The following is a 16,377-nucleotide window of genomic DNA, read 5'->3' as shown; positions in this document are numbered from 1 at the left end:
GGACTTTGTGTGTTGCGTATGAGGGGAAAGTAACAGCAGGAAAAATGAGGAGGTTTGTAATAGATGATTTGGTGATCACCCAACGGGAAAGTGCTGGTTCTGGAAGGGAAAGCAAACAGAGGAGCTGAATTTCTAAATGTTTTGAGTTCACATAGGTAAATGTCATATTCCAGTTAGTGGTGAAAGATGTTGGGATCTTGTTACCACCCTGTTTGTGGTGCCCTGGCCCTTCTCTCTGCTTGGCTTGGATGCTGGGAAGGTCTTACTGTTATGGGGCTGTTGCTTTATTACAAGTTACTACTTATGTTATAGGCTAAAATAATTATTTTGGGGTAAAGAAACATAAAATATGCTTTAAATATGTATCCTTTTCTATGTAAACCGCAGAGTTTATGCACTTCTGACACTTTCATATCTGCCTTGTCACAATAACTTGAAGTGTGGCATTTTGAATGATACAGAATGTAGTTGTTGTGAACCATTTGCCCATTTCAGTGGCATTTTGGGTGCTCCTCCCCTCTTTCATGTTCAGTGGAAGGTGAAAATTCTTGGACACCTTTAAAAAAGGGATTTATAAAATTGTGATGGTACAGGGTTTATTTTGTCTCTGTTCCTCACTGAAATTGTCTTAGTTGAATCTGTTAGTGCCAAATCATTTATTTTTATATACAGACATATATATTTATAATAATTTTGAGTCCTGATACAAAGGGGGAAAGCATCTGTTTTTATAGGCATTCTGAAAATAGACAATGTTTCTGTTTTTTTCCTCAAAAATCCAAACTTTTGCTACTTGTGAAAACCTTTTAAAATAAAGGATGAAAACCCAGCAGGCTGAATCTGCTTTGTGGGCATCGAAGAACAAAACTTAAACTTCAAAATGAAGTTTAAGTGAGGAATGATATGAGATAGTTATTTTCTTTTCATCTTTTGGCTAAGTAACTTCATCAGAGGGGATGATTTGCTGTGCCTGGGAGAGAGAGAAATAGAGTTATGGCCTGCTAGGAAGAAAATGTATCAAGGAATTATACTTCAGACATGTGGTTCCTCTCCAGGTCTCGTTTTTTGTTTAGTGATCTGTGTTGCCATCCTGGATTTCTTCAGCCCTGGTGCCCATCAGGCTGGAGGAGATGGAGCCAGGGCTCTGTTGGGATGCTGCTCCTGGTCCACACCCTTTCTGGAGGCCCCAGCAGGGATTATGACAGGGCAGCGATCCGGGGGATTCAGGCAGTTTTATTTCCTTTGCCTTGCAGTCAGCTCAAGCCAGGGAAGTAACTCAGAAACCCAGCAGCTGTCAGGCCAAGGCCGTGCCACAGGAAAAGATGAAGGATCACTGCATCACAGAAGTGAAGGAATTCTTGGAGGTCGAGGCCGAGCTGCTCTTCCCCATGGGAGGGGCCATACCCTAAGCCACTTGCAGGGCCATATAAAGCATATGAAGTCGTGTCTCTGCTATGGCTACTATGAACATATGGACAGCAGTATGGAAACCATCCCTGCATGGATTATTCTAGATGGAAACTGCTGGCAAGAGCAGCCTGCCAGGAGGGTCCCATTCCCTGGAAGTGCTGGTATCCCATCATTCCCAGTGCAGCTTTACACACTGCCCTGTTCTGTGGTTTGGAGCAGTTAATGATTCTTGCCTGTGTTTGAGCCTGAGCTCTGACTCAGGGGGGGTTGAGGAGTCCAGCAGCAGTGGCTCTTTTACAGCTGTCATTCCCCTTGTGCTGAAGAACTATTCCCAGTCCTCTGTTTTACTTTGGTGGAAGAATGTTGGTGCCATTTCTTCATTTACTGGAGGACAGCATTTACCTGGTAAAACTGCTGCAGAATGTTCTCAGCTTCAGAAAGAAAGGCTGAGAGGTCAAGTATTGACCTCACTGGATCAAATTCCATCCTTCATTTTCACCAATGTGTCAAGAGCTGTGTTACCATGGGGGAGGCACTGCTTGGTCCAGAGGGCACATTTACAGGAATAAAATTAGCATAAGGAAGAAAGAGTAATTATGCATAAAAAATAGCTGGAAAAATGTTACTTGAGCATCCTGGAAACAGATTTTAATAAGGCAATAAAAACCAATCCCCACAAGGTTCACACTGCTGGGAAACATGCTGATAGAATTTATTAAAGAGCACCTCTGTCACACCATTTGGGGCTTCACAACATGTGCCGTGTACAAATATTTCGCTAAAGGTAATTTTCTCTAGGTGTTACAACCATTTTCGTATCCCCACTAGGACTTTGAGATGACTTTGAACCCAACCCAACCTCTTGATCAGCACTATCAAGCCCAGCCCTGGAAAAACTTGTTTATTTTGCAACAAAATCTGCAGTCAGGGGACTGAATAGTGTTGTACTCACTCTGGGGCTGTGTTGTGCTGTGAAAGGTTAATTAGTTGAAGCTGTGTTTAAGTCTTAAGCAGTTCCAAAGTCTGATTTACTAACAATGCAGTTTCTGTTCTGCAGCAGAACCCAGTGCCTTTCCCTCATCCTGTTCCCATTATAAAGCTGCTCATGCCATGGCAGAGGTTGGGGCTGTCCTTGCCCATCCTGATCCTTCTATCTCAGCTGGGTAGATTGTTTCCACAAAGGCAGGGGATGCATCCCTGAGTTCAGAGCATGAAGGCAGTATCAGCTGCTCATGGAGTTTCTCCTGCCTCACAGCCAGTGGAGGGGTTTTGATTCCCATTTCCCCAATTCCTAGTCTTGCTTAGGGTAGGTTTTGGTGGGGCTGGACTGGAAGGACGAAATGAACGTATCCTAAACTTAACTATGGCTCTCTATAAAAGGTTGCTTGGAACTTTTTCCTCCTGTTTCTACACACTTTCCCACTGCCTTGGAGAGCAGGACAATGTGCAGTGTGTCCAGCTGAGCCCAAGGACAGCACAGCTGTTCCATCCTGTGCTTCCAAGCCTCCTCTTCCCAGCAAACACAGAGAACCCCCAGCGAGGAGGCAGGTGGCAGATGGCTGGGAGCACAGAGGCACTGGGAAGAAAATGCCAGCGTTTTCTCATCAGTCCAAACCATCCCTGACCAGACAGATTTTGCGCTCAGTCCTTCCGTGCATTCCCACAAGGAAGGAGTAAAGCAGTGTCTGACTGGGTGCCAGCCTCCAGGGAAAGATGCGCTGGGTCCTGCTGGCTCCTCGGGGGAGTGGCTGCTTATTCACCTGTGCCAAGAGAGCAGGAGGGCTTTGCAGAGGAGGCAGTGGGTGACATGATGCAGGACCACGAGGAAAACCCTTGCTTCATGGCCAGTGAGAACATGGAGGCTCAATGCTACCAATCTTCTGTGGTTTCTTAAAGAAATCAAAGTCATGAGGTGATAAAATAGGTCTTTATTCACTGTTTAGGATGCTAGTCAGGAATTCATGGGAAATATGTTCAGGCAAATGTGGGGTTACCATGAAGTGAAATTTCACAAAGTTTTTGCAGCATTTTTCTGGCTCTGATCTTCAGCTGTGTCCACCTTCTGTCTGTATCAGCAGAATGAGATGTATGAGCTGCAAAACCTGAGGTGTTTAACTGCTCATGTGCCATTTCTGAGGCTGTTGCCTCAGAAACAAATACCACTCAAGAGGGGAAAAACTGGGAAAGCAAACCTGGTGTTCCACGTGCTCTTCCCTGTCCCACTGGGGCCATCGTAGAGCCTCCAGTCAGCTTTACAGCAACATTTTCAAAAGTATTCAGAAATCTGGGTGACAGATTTAAAACTACTTAATCATGAAAGATTTAGTGGTTGATTTTTGGTAGCACTTGACAGAGACCCACCCAGTGAAATATACAGGGAAATGAGATTTCAAGTGCTTTCAGCCAATAAACTGGACATTGACCTTAAAATATCAGTCTCAGTATCTCTAAAACCTTGCACAGTTATGTAAAGACCATAATTTTTCAATATCAGTAAAAGGCTTTTGAGATCTTTAGAAAGGCAAAGAAGAGAAGCATCACATTTTTTACTTTAAATCTATTTAGTCTTAAAATTAATATTCCCTGCTTTTCCTAACAGTTATTCTCTAGACTCCTTGGTGCCCTCACCTCTCTCCTAGCACTGCACCTGGCATCTGCTCAGCTGTGGTGTGTTTTTGAGCATCAGGAGTGGAAGCTTTTCAGCTTCCCTCTCAGAATCCTGCCTCATCAGCATGCTGCTCTTGGCAGACGGGCTTGTCTTCAGCTCCAAGACATGCATATTGATCAGTCATTTCCTTTTGTTACCTTGCATCCTGCCATCGATTTTAATTGTTCCCTACTGAAGAGGAAGCATTCAGTACACGTACAATTACCAACTACAAAATTTTTGCTTTCCGCACCTTTTGCCAGGCATTGCCTGCGCTCAGCTCTCCAGAGCTGTGCATCTCTCTCCCTCTCAGCAAGCAGCAATCTGTACAAATCATGCAGCAGTCAATTTGTGTCTATTAAATAAATTTCTGATTCTCTGTGACAGCTCTCCCTGCTGCATGATTTCACACTTCAGCAGTTTGTTTCTGAGGTGCCACGTGGGTTTTTTTCTTTTTCGAAGGGGTGGTGGTGATAATCCACTTTGTTTGCAGATACCTTACTCATGTCTTCCCAGATCCTCCTTCCTGCTGCTGTCCTTAAGGGACTTGTACAACTTCAAAGGACTACTAGTGAGTCTCCTCTTGTGGCTGGCTCTTCATCAGCCCACAGGGCTGTTCCTGGGCTGTTCCCTGGAGTTTCCTGCTGCTGAAGTGGAACAGCTTCTCCAAGACAAAGCTGCAGCTTAGTCCTGTACCTCCCACCCCTATGGTGCAAAATACCAAAGCTGGGAACTGCTGCGATTCATTAATTCCTCTCCTTCTTCTTTCCAGATACCTTCTGAGATTGTTCCCATCTTTTAAAAACATTCCTGCACTCTCAGAGGGATTTCATTACAAATATTTTCTGAAGGCCTTGTGTGGAAGGACCTTGGTCCCCTCCCACTGTCTCTCTGATTCTAGGTTTTCCTTTAGATACACAAAAAGGATCCTATTTTTAGCAGCTAGCAGTCAATGGCACAGGAATTCATGAGTAGGGAGGAAAGGATGTGAACTATCCAAATATATATTTTTTTTTAAATGAGATCTCTTTACATTCCTATTACCACAGTAATAAGACATGAGTCACTGTTACACTGAATTATTAGACCATTATTGTAAACTCATGTCACTAGAATCTGCTAATGTGAACCATAAACCTTGCCTGCCCTCTGCTTTGCTGGGTTTGAGAAGATATTGGCCATTTATAAGGATAAGAACAGTATTCCCTCACAAATTTTATTCTCAGGTGGCAAGAAATGAACGAAATCTTATTCAATCCTATCTTACTCTTCCTAGGGTTTCTTTTTCATTGCCTTTTAAGAGAACTCCTCTTACTTCACTGTAACATTACAAAAGAAGTTTTATTTGATTTCTTCCAAGTCTGCCAGCTGTAAATTGGGTCCAAGCACTCCCAGCTGAGAGAATATCCATGCTGTACCACCTGGGAGCACCTCCAAAAGCTACTTTCTGTGCTTAGTCCTGCCATGGACAGCCCTCCCTGCCACTTGCTGTGGCAGCAGACAAGTCCCATGTGTCCCCGGGTACTTCAATCTCCTTCTGAGGGTCTGTCAGGGGCTATGCCCAGACTGAGTTTTTTCCAGAAGAGTTTTGCTGAATAATAATATGTCAAAATGGTCTTAAATACACACAGTGTATTTAAGTCCTTGGCCACCCTTCATCAGCTGCAGAAGGGTCAGGCCAGATGTATCCACTTATCCTTCAGGGTCTGGCTGCTTCCACCAGGCTTATTTTGCACTTTCAGGAACCAGGGAAAAAGCTCTGAAACACATTCTCATCCCTGTCCTGGTCAGCTGCTTAGAAAATGCTTTATGATGGAGATTTACCCTCTACAGAAGAGGGTGGTGGGAAAACCTTTCTGCCCTCAGAAACTGCGACATTCCCAGGGTGAAAAGAGGTACAGGCATGTGAAGTGTCTTTCATTGGCTTCTGTAAAGACAAAGAAGTATTAAGACAGCATTATTTTAAACCAGAGCAGAGCAAGGGCTGATTATTAAATGGTGGTTCAGGTATGTGCTAATCAAGATCTTATAATTATTTCTCAAGCCCAGCATTGATTTTAGATTAGATTGGAAGGAGGCAGCAAAGCTTTAATTTGTTACAGAGAGGGTTAAATGGCTTTCAATTTATATACTAAAAAAAAAAAAAAATCATAAACTTAGAAGAAACGAGTAAGAAGAAAAAAAACTTGTCTTGGAGATAAACTCTTTTCTTGTTTCCTGGAGCTTAAAATCTGGGGGATATTTTCAGTGAAGGAAGTTAGAGAGCAGCACAGAGTTTCTGTTGAGAGGCAGGGTGCTGGGATGAGAAGTGTGTTTGCAGAGCAAAAGCTGGTTTCAGTAAACACCCTGTGAGAACCAGAATTCACCTGTTAAAACTGGGCCTTCAGCTACTTGACTTCAAAGTGACCTCAGAGCTGAATTTAAAATGGCTCTGTGACGGGGTGGAGATACAGGGCAGCACACGAGATCACTTAGGAAAACCTGCTGGTGTGGTTTAGACTGGAATTTAGCTTGTGGTTTGAAAACACCTATTTTTAAAAGCTTGCTCCAGTTGGAGGGTTTGAAATTACTGCTCCTTCCTCCACTGCAGGGTCTTCACATCATTTCTCCAAAGCAATGCTGCCAGCAGAAACCCCTGGAGATCAAGTGCAGTGCCTGCCTTTGTTTGTTGGAGAGGAAACTGCCTTGTACTTAGTTAAGTAATCAGCTGCAGTTTGATAGAGTAAGGTCCCTTCAATAAACCTGGAAATGTTTCCATGAAGAGAGAACAGCAGGCAAATTCTGCAGTGGAACAAGGTCAGGCATTCTGCTCGAGGACATGGGCTTGTCCAGCTCCGAAGGCAATAAAACAGGCATTGATGGGCTTCCCTCAGCCCAGGCCTGTACCAGGCAGCTCCACAGGCACATGAACTGCCATTGTTTGCACCAGCCCTGGGGGCCACTGCACTTACACACTGAGGTTTATGGTGCCTTAAAGAGCCTTAAACCATAAACACGGCAACAAACGCCAAGGCCGAACAGTTCTGTGACAGCAAATGTCTCTGCGTGGCTGTGCTGAAAGAGCAACTTTGGCTTAAACTCTAACAAGAAGGAAATGATGTATCTGAGAGGCTACATGACTAGAAAGATGATATCTGCAGGGCAGATTTCAATACACAAACTGGAGTTTAAATTAGTTTTCTGCGACCCACGCGTAAATTAAGTTAGTTTATGTTCACAGTTGTGATGATGATCATAGAATCATAAAATAGTTTGGGTTGGAAGGGACCTTTAAAGGACATCCAGCCCAACCCCTCTGCAATGACCCGGGACACCTTCAACCAGACCAGGTTGCTCAGAGCCCCATCCAACCTAACCTTTAATATTTGCAGGAATAGGGCATCACCATCTCTCTGGGCAACCTGTGCCAGTGCCTCACCACCCTTATGATAACAAACTTCTTTCTGATAGCTCATCCAAACTGACAGTCCTTCAGTTTAAAGTCATTGCCCCTTGTGCTAATGCAACAGGCCCTGCTAAAAAGCTTGTTCCCTTTTTTCTTACAGCAGAGCTGCTCCAGCATCTTTGTGGTCTCCTCTGGATTCGCTCCAACAGCTCCACGTCCTTCCTGTGCTGGGACCCTGGAGCTGGATGCAGCTCTGCAGGTGGGGTCCCACCAGATTGGAGTAGAGGGGCAGAATCACCTCCCTTGGCCTGCTGAGAAAACCCATCAAGGACTCCTTCCAGGTACTAAAGGCAGCAATGCCTGTGTGCTGAGCATCGAAAACCAACCTGGGTATTAAGCATCATTTTTACAATATTACATGGATGGAAAAACCAAGCTAAGAGCTAGACAGTGCCAGTAAGTTTCACTGAAACAATAAGTAATTGGCCCAGAAAAGCAGGAAACCACGTGCCTTACGAGAAGGGGAGCATTTTGTGTGAGCATGCCTTGTGTGCCTGGTGTGCCAAGGCTTTGGCAGTGGAACACCAGCCCCGGGATATCAGTGAAATGCAGGAGCCAGGAGAAAGCCACCATTCTGCTGCAGAATTGATGGAGGAGGAGGGACCTGCCTGCCCTGATCCATGGTGTTTTACTGGAAGTCAAAAAATGCAGGAAACCCAGCTCTGGAATTTTTTTTTTCTCTGGGATTTTTTTTTCTCAGGCTGCAGCCTTTCCACCTGAAAGACATCTGAAGTTTTTCCACTTCTCAGTCTCCACTAAAGCCCAGTCCAGAGCGGAGGTGGATACACCAGGAAGCTGATTTTCCACTTCATATTTCCACTAAAATTTCTTGTTAATACAAAAGAGCACTTGATTCAGCAGCACCACTTCACAGCTCTTTTATAAATACAGGCATTGCTCTGCCCTGAGGAGCTCACAGCCTACACGAGACAGGCAAAATTCAGCAAATCAGGAAGAAGAGGATGAGCAGAAGCGATGAAAGAAGAGAAGGTGCTGCTTGGAGGTCTGAAGCCGGCTAAGGAATAAAAGCTTTGTGGAATCCAGCTCCATGTTTTCATCCCTCAGCAGATTCAGGTTGGAACAGCCCACTAAATGAATGAGTGCAACAGCAATCTCTGACTTTTGAGAGACTCAAAATGCTGAGTTCATTTAAAAAAAAAATAATGCCAAATTTATGCGATCTGGAGATTATTAGCGAATGAGAGATCTGGGTTTAAAAATATGGAAATGCATTTTTCATGGCAGAACTGGAAAACTAAAATGTAGCACTCATCTCTCTATGTTCACGTGGCCACTGGTGATCGTGCCAGTGAACATTTTAAATTTTAATTTTGATCAAAGCCTGTGGTTATTCTTAAAGAACAAGGCACATTGTGGACCTAATCCTACCCCAGTGGTCTGGAGCAGTAAGTTTTAGCATTGCCTTCAGGGAGAGGATTTTCAGTCCAGAATAAGAGAGTCCAAAAGATGGTTCTGAATTTAAAAGCATGTGGTAAAATTAAGTGTATAAGCCTCTTTTTGTAGTTGGTTCCTGGCTCAGATCCATTTTTCACATGCTGTTAGCTATCAGAAATACGACACTGGCTACCCGGGTGCCTGCTCTGGGGTAAAACCTGTTTTTAATTGCTATATAAACTCCTTCTATAACATGGTTAAAAGATCACAGAGATGGTTCCGAGCAGTAATTACGGCATATTTAGCAAATATTAAAAATGGCTCAGCAGGGGAATGTTTAACACAGACAAGCAGGAAAACAAACAGCTTTTCAGTTGGAGGTTCAGCCTTCTGACAGAGCTGTGGAGTGCCTGCACAGCGGCGAGCGAGATGGGGCCGGGGGGCTTTTGTAAAGACAAAAAAGAGTAAAGGAAGGAGCCGGTGTCCTGCATTAGAGCTCGAGTGAAAGCACCGCGGTCAGACCATGCCTTTGGCACTGGCAAGCCTGGTTCACCCGAGGCATCTCAGGAATTCGTCCTAATAAACTAAAAATACATGTAACTGAGGTTCTTTGACCCACAGAAGGGCCTGACATCAAGCCACAAGAACAGTGACCAGCAAAGGAAGAAACCTGGTACTCAGATTGCAAGTCGGTTCTCCTGATGGTTACGGTGCTGCATTGCAATAGTGAGATGCAGTTTTATCTCTTTTCACGTTGGGGAAAGCAAATAATCCTCAAACTACAAACCATTTAAATGTATATCTATTAGAGAGCGACACTAGCCTTCGACACTAGCATGCTGCCACTCAGCCTTGTATTCCTCACTCTTTTAAATTTCAATTTCTTTTCCTCGATGACCACCAGATGTACTCCTGAGTGCATCCAGATAAAAAAAGCTCCGGCTGTGGAGCCTTAAACCATAGGATGAGCGTGCAGGACATCTCCATGAGAGTGCCGGACATAACCACGAACGCTGGAACTGCAGCGTGGAGCAGAGAACTGCCCATCCTCGGGGGCTGCGAGCATACCACGTCTCCTGATCGCTCACGCCCACACACTATTTTTAATCACGGAATGCGCATCCCTGGAGCGCCTGGGCCGGGCGCCGCTGCCGCCCGCAGGCTCGGGATCCCCTCACGGCAGGAGCGGGGCCCGGCCCCTCGGGCCCAGGGACCCGGGAGAAGCCAGCACGTGATTGACAGCCGCCCGACCAATAGGAGCAGCGGATCCCGCAGCGGGCAGCCAATCGTTGCCCTCGCTGCTCTTAAACCGGCACCCGCTCCCGCCCTGTGCCTGAGGGCGGGGACGCTGGTCACAGCCGCCATCTTGTGTGTGGCATCCCCGCCCTTTCCTTAGGGGCTCCTCCTCCGTCCTTCGCTTTGCAGTCATCCCTTACCGGCCCGTCCCCTGAGACCGGTGGTGACAACCGAGAAAACCGTGGCGTAGTCGCCTTCTGGCGGCGGGCGGGGTGTCGCCACGCCACGCTCAAGATGGCGGCGGGCGGCGCCCCGCCGTGGCGGGCGGGGCGCACGCGGGTGACGTTAGCGCTCCGGGCATGGGCAGGTGCAGGAGGTGGCGGTGGCCGGAATTGGGCCGGCGGTAGCGGCGGGAGAGGAGGAGGCGGAGGAGGAGGAGGGGGCTCGGACTCGGCCGTGTTTCGGGGACAGCCGGGACACCGCAGCGCCTCCTCTCCGCTCCCTCGCCCCTCGGGGACGCTCCCCCTCGCGGCGCGGAGGGCGGCGGGCGCGGCGCGGCCATGGCCGAGGAGCCCAGCGCGCTGCCCTGGTCCATCAACAAGGATGACTACGAGCTGCAGGAGGTCATCGGTGAGCGGTCACTGGGGTTTGGGGCGGTACAGAGTGCCCCTCAGATGTGGGGGTGTGAGTCCGCTGAGGGAAGCGAGGGTCCGATCCCCCTCGCCTGAGGGGGATCCTGTCACACACCGCGCAAAGGAGTGGGACTGTGCGGCTTCCCCCTCCCTCAGCCATGTGAGGGAGTGAGAGGGTCTGTTCCCCCACGCTGTGTGAAGGTCTGGGGGACCCCTCAGCAGAGGGGGGTGTCTGTCCCCCCACTCTGAGGGGTGTGAGGCTCTGGGGTGCCCCTCAGCTGGAGGGGTCCCGTCGCACGCACCCCGTCACGGACTGGGACTGTGTGACCACCCCTCCTCCTCCAGCCACGTATGTAGGAAGGATGTGAGAGGATCTGTCCCCCCGCCTTGCGAGGGGCTCTGAGGGGTGTGAGGATCTGTGGGGCCCCTCTGCTGAGGCTGCTGCCCCTCCTCATCTGTGTGTGGGGCCCACGGGAGGGGATGTGGGTCTGCCCTATCCCAGGGGAACATTGTGGTGGTCGCGGGGATGCCCCCCTGGCAGAGGGCTCCTCCCTGGCCTCTGCTCTCTCCCTGGGCAGGGTCTGTGTCTCCTGGTGTCGGGCTGAGTGGGACGGGATCCTCTCTGGGGGGCTTTGCTTCCCATCGCGGTATGCTCTGGGATGTGCTGGGCTTGAGGTGGTCAGCGGGAGTGAACTCCAGAGCTTGCGTGGACTCTCTCCGTGCAGGGCAGCCCGGTTCGTTTTGGGGCGATCGCGCCTCTCAGCAGTTTCGGAGCCCCGCGCTGCTTTGGTCCCTGCACGGAGGGTTTGGTAGAGCTGCTGAACGAGCCTTTTACCCTGGGATTTTGCTGCTGCCGTGCGTTTTCATTCATTGTCCTCAGCTCGAGGCCCCAGTCCTTGCTCTCCCCATTAAATGATTTTTTTTTTCCTTCTTCACTCTCTCTTGGCGTTAAACTGCCCAGTTACCACAGGCCTCCCGCTGTACTGATTTATTGGCTGTCTCGACCATTTTGTCGGGGTGTGTTTGAGGGATATATGGCTCTAGGGCGAGTGTGTGACACATCAGAGGTGGTGCCACAGGTGACTCTAAGGTCGGTGCCTCCCGTCTCACCCTCCGGAGACTCGGAATGAAGCAGGAGAGTGGCAGGGCAGGCTCCCGGCCAAAGGATTTTAAGAAGGAGATTAATTCTTTGGGTAATCTTTGTGGAGTGCTTTTATTTGAAGTTTCTGGATGATGTAGCACTGTCATGCCCAGGCTTTCCACTCTGCCTCGTGGGGAGGCTTGTTTTCTGTTGAGGGTGGGAGAGTTTGTGAAAATGCTGTTTTAAATTCTTAGCATTGTTTAAAAGTAGGAAGGAACTAAAGCTGCGGAGAGGGGGAAATCCTTCTGGAAATCCCTTTTGCTCTGTGGGATCAGGCTTTGTCCTCTCCCTCTGCTCAGAGGGAGCAGCAGTGCTTTAGGAAGGAGAACATCTCCCTGTAAAGACAGGGAAGATGTAATCCTACAGACCAACCCTTTAAATCGCTGGATAATATGCCCAGGGGAGGAGGATGTTCAGCCTCCCTGAGGAGCAGGAGATACAGGTGTGGGGAGGAAAGGGGAGAACATGCCATCAGTTTCCTGGGGAAAGAGAACTGAATTTTTCATAGGAAATACTTCCTTTTCTTTTGAGAGCCTGCAAAGGGATGTGTTTTGGTGGCAAAAGCAAGGATTTGGACCTGAGTAATCAAGGATAGGAGCGAATATCTCTTTGTAGCTGGGGAGCAGGGTGGGATGGAACAAAAGGGAATGTAAATACACTTCTGCTCTTGGGAGAACTTGCTGCTGGAGACACACATCCCACAGCCTCGGAGTACTGGGAGACACACAGAGATGTGTTGTCTCATGTTAACTGACAGATCTTGGGGAGAAATCTGGAAAAAGTGTTTAATTTCTTCTTTATCTTTTCCCTGTCCCTCTGCAAACTGAGTTTCTGGATGTCGCCTGCTCACTGAAAGGTTGTGTTGGCATTTTGGCATGTGATGGAGTGTACACTGAGATGTGTATATTGCAAACATATGGTTTCTCTTTTTAACTTTCCTGTCCCCTGCCCCCCCTTTACTCATTTCAAACACTGGTGTGTCTGCCAGCGGCCTGGATGGAGATGTGACGCAAGTTTCCTAGCACGTATATGATTTGTGGGACAAAATGTCACTGTGTTAACTGAGCTGGACTGCCTTGCCTCCTGCTTCATGTCTCCTGTAAACCTCCAGGGTTTTTTGGTTGGATTTTTTTTTTTTGAGCTCTCTTTATAACTGAAGAGCTGTAAAGGTTCTTCAGCACGGAACTAAGAGACGCTGTGGTGTGGAAAGATATGAACCTTGTACCGGTGCTTTTAAAGGATTTAACTTGTTTCCTGATGAAAAAAACCCCATTAGTCTTAAAATTTAGAGTAAATTTTGAGATTACCAGCTCAGCTGTTTTTTGGAATAATGGAAGTCCGTTTGTAGTCCAGTTCTTTAATTTGTATTTGCACTTTAATTTGTTTTTGCCTGAAAATAGCCATATGTGGCTTTTATTGGATGTGGATGGTTCCATACCACTCAAGTGCAGGAATAGAAAAAGCAAGTTTCCTACCTGCAAAGAGAACCTCTACTGTAAAAGTGCTCCCCTGATTCTGGCTAATACTATATATAAATAAAAAAGGATTACTCAGCACTGGGGATGACTCATGCCATTATAAAGGTGTGGATTAAAATCCGTGTTGATTATGCTTGGTTAATGTTAATAACTGCTGAGTAGCCTCCTTAGGCTTAAATAACTTCTGGTATACTGAATCAAGGAACTTAGATCAGATGAGAACCTGATATCATTTTTAAAAAAGGATAAAATGCAGGTGGGGTAGAGGAAGCAATTTAAAAAGCATTTCAGTGAAATGTACCCCCGAGTAGCAATGGTTCTGCAGGTGAATAGGGCCTTTGGAGTTGCTGCAATTTTTATCTAAAAAGCAGGATATAGTCTGTGCTGTGGTTGTGAAGGTGGTTGATCTTCTGAGCATGGATTGCATATAAATTACTGCAGTCTTCTTTTTGAAGCCTGAAAAAAATTCGACCTCATGCTGCTTGTGCTGATCAGATACTCGCACATTCAGGTTCCCCTGGATCTCACAATTCCTCTTGGAAGTGCTGGTAGCGGGAGTGAAGTTGCTTGGAACTGGGTCATTCTCATTTTGCTACTTTTTTGGAAAGATTAGAGCTGTGCTGACCGTGGCTGTTTGATTTAGGAGCATCCCCTTTGCTACAAACAGCCCATGCCAGAAACAGGAGATAAATTAGTGGTGGGAGTGCTCCCAGGCTCTGTTCCTGTGCCCTTTCTCCCCTGACAGATTCCTTTGCAGCGATGAGGACAGCGCAGGCTGCATGAACAGATGTGGTGGGAGTTTCTTATCCCATCAGAAATCAAGGCTAAATTGAAAATTGAAGTCACCATTTTAGGAATGATTAGTTTTTTTAATGACTGTGGTTCATGTTGCTTTGGAGTTGGGTTTTGCATGTGATCATGTTGATCTTTTGGGGCTGAAAATTAGATTTCTATCTGTGTTTATCCCAGCCCGGTGTGGGAGAAGTTTTTTTTGTGGGTAGAGAGGAACTTCTTAGAATTGAGGTATCTGCTCTCCCAAATTTTATCAAGATGTCCATGGTAATCTGTCTGGTTCTTGTGTAGGAGTCTTGTGCTGAGAAATCATGGCTGTTGAAAAAGAGCAGCCTGGAGGTGCTGAGCAGGAGCAATTGGGGTCTTTGGATGTAAAAAACAGGCTGGAATGGGAGGCTCTTGTCCAGTGACAACTTTAGGGGTTGGGATTGTTTTTGGAGCGTGGTGTTCATTGCTAGCTGTGGTGCCTGTGTGCTGCAGCCAGTTTCACACGCCTGATATTTAAAATCCATTCAAGAAAAATGTTACACTGTACAAAATAGAACTGCCTGAGCTCTAAATGGAGTGTTTAGGATTCAGTCTTGGTGCCATATGTTTTGTTTTAGCATTTCCTCATAGATTCCCACTCATCCCCCCAGCTTTGCTGAGCAAAATTGATTCCTATACTGTATTCCCAGTACTCAGGCTGGTTAATTCATTTGAAGACTTTCTTTGTGTGGTCATTTTTTCCACATGAAGTTGGTGGAAAAGCCTTAGTTGTTTTATATTATGTTAAAACTTACATTAAATTAACTTTGGGAAATTGTAGATAGGTTAAAAATGAGTGGTCATTCATAGTACTTGGTCTGCTTAGGAATTGAAGAGGGAGATGTTCAGTACGGGTTTCTCTGCTGCTGTGACATAGACAAATATATCTTGTGTGATCCTGAGTGCAACAGAATAGCCAAGCTGCTCCTGCATCCAAGCTACCTTTCCTCTGGATACTTGAAACATCTCATTTCTTTAAGACCTTTAATACCATTGCCCTGCTAGAATTAGAGCTGAACTAAGTCACTTTTCACCTCTGAGGAAGTGAAAGCAAAAGGTGTTTGGTTGTGCACGTGCCTTTTTCTAGTGCCTCTGTTGTCTGTGTCCTGATAGGAAGGAGGAGAAAATGCACAAGGCAGCAAAATGAGGGCTTACAAAGCTAAGCAAGGATGAAGGAGGCTGGCTGGGAAGAATATATGGTTGTTAGCCTTGCCTGCTGGTTGGAGGGGAGAGCAGAGACAGATCCTGCTGCTTTCAGCTATTCCAGGGTATTAAGGAAAAAAAAACAGCCGGGTGTTTAATGTGGAAGAGTTCACACTTTCCTGGGGTTGGTTTCTATGTAGCAGTTGCTTCCAGTACTGTTAGGTACTTGGACTGATTAATGTTTAACACTTCCATTTCTCAGAATCCATTTAAATAGTTTCAGTTTAATGCAAATATCTTGGCTAATGCTGGGGAGTGTGGCTGTACTGTGCTCCTGAGCACACCTGAGGGATGTACATGCTGCCTGACAAATGCATGCCTAGGAGGCTTTGCTTCTGCAGCTGATGAAATCTTGAAGAGAATCCTGGAACATTTGTCTTTTTAAACTTGGCAGCATCTCTTTTCTTTCTGAGTGTTAGCAGCTTGCCCACTAAGCCAGAGTGTAGAGATGTAATCTTTTAATAAAAGATGGAGCTCTTTAAAATTATGGCAATAACACTTATTGCTAATTGTATTAGTGCATTGCAACAAACTGTGTCTTGGTCAGATTTTCTTGGACGATTTCCCCAAAAATGGACAATATCCATTGTAAATCTCTGCAGCAATAAATTTAGCTGTGCACATGCTAATGGAGTGCTTGTAAACTTGGTGTTATTAAACTTTCTTAATAGGGAGAGACAGACTTGAGGGCTTTGTGGGTGTAGAAGAATAGCTGTTGGAACAGTGGAATTTGGCATTGCAAAATCTTTGAAATATCAGGATGCTGGGGCTTTCCAGACAAGTTCAGCCTATTATCCTGCGTTGCCTTTAGAATCAAACAACTGAGATGGAGATATGAAGGACTTGGCTCTCTAAGTTGCTGCAGTTTCCTGTGACTTCACCTAAGGGAGTTCAGCCTTGACATTTCTAAAAAACACGTGGAACTCCGTCTCTCTTCCTGGCAGCCACAGGGGAAAGTCTTGGAGACAGGG

General features: G+C 46.4%; 1 protein-coding gene and 1 long non-coding RNA gene across 2 annotated transcripts in view; one reads left to right on the top strand and one right to left on the bottom strand.

Annotated features, from left to right (window-relative positions):
- Window positions 1-2,091: 2,091 nt before the first annotated feature.
- On the bottom strand, window positions 2,092-9,718 carry LOC137464254 (uncharacterized). The gene is made up of 2 exons (XR_010994132.1): window positions 8,219-9,718; window positions 2,092-5,984 (listed from the first exon to the last, which is right to left on the bottom strand). It is a non-coding gene; the product is annotated as an uncharacterized lncRNA (long non-coding RNA).
- Window positions 9,719-10,491: 773 nt separating this feature from the next.
- Window positions 10,492-16,377, top strand: part of OXSR1 (oxidative stress responsive kinase 1) — an 88,091-nt gene continuing 82,205 nt past the window's right edge. The window contains exon 1 of the mRNA XM_068175462.1: window positions 10,492-10,763. Within this exon, the coding sequence (XP_068031563.1) occupies window positions 10,694-10,763 (70 nt within the window). The 5' untranslated portion in view covers window positions 10,492-10,693. The remainder of the gene's footprint in view (window positions 10,764-16,377) is intronic.

The sequence above is a fragment of the Anomalospiza imberbis genome, chromosome 1 (genome assembly GCF_031753505.1).
Source record: "Anomalospiza imberbis isolate Cuckoo-Finch-1a 21T00152 chromosome 1, ASM3175350v1, whole genome shotgun sequence".
Lineage (NCBI taxonomy): Eukaryota > Metazoa > Chordata > Aves > Passeriformes > Viduidae > Anomalospiza > Anomalospiza imberbis.
Note: the sequence above shows the minus strand (reverse complement) of the source record. Positions and strands in the feature narration are given on the sequence as shown.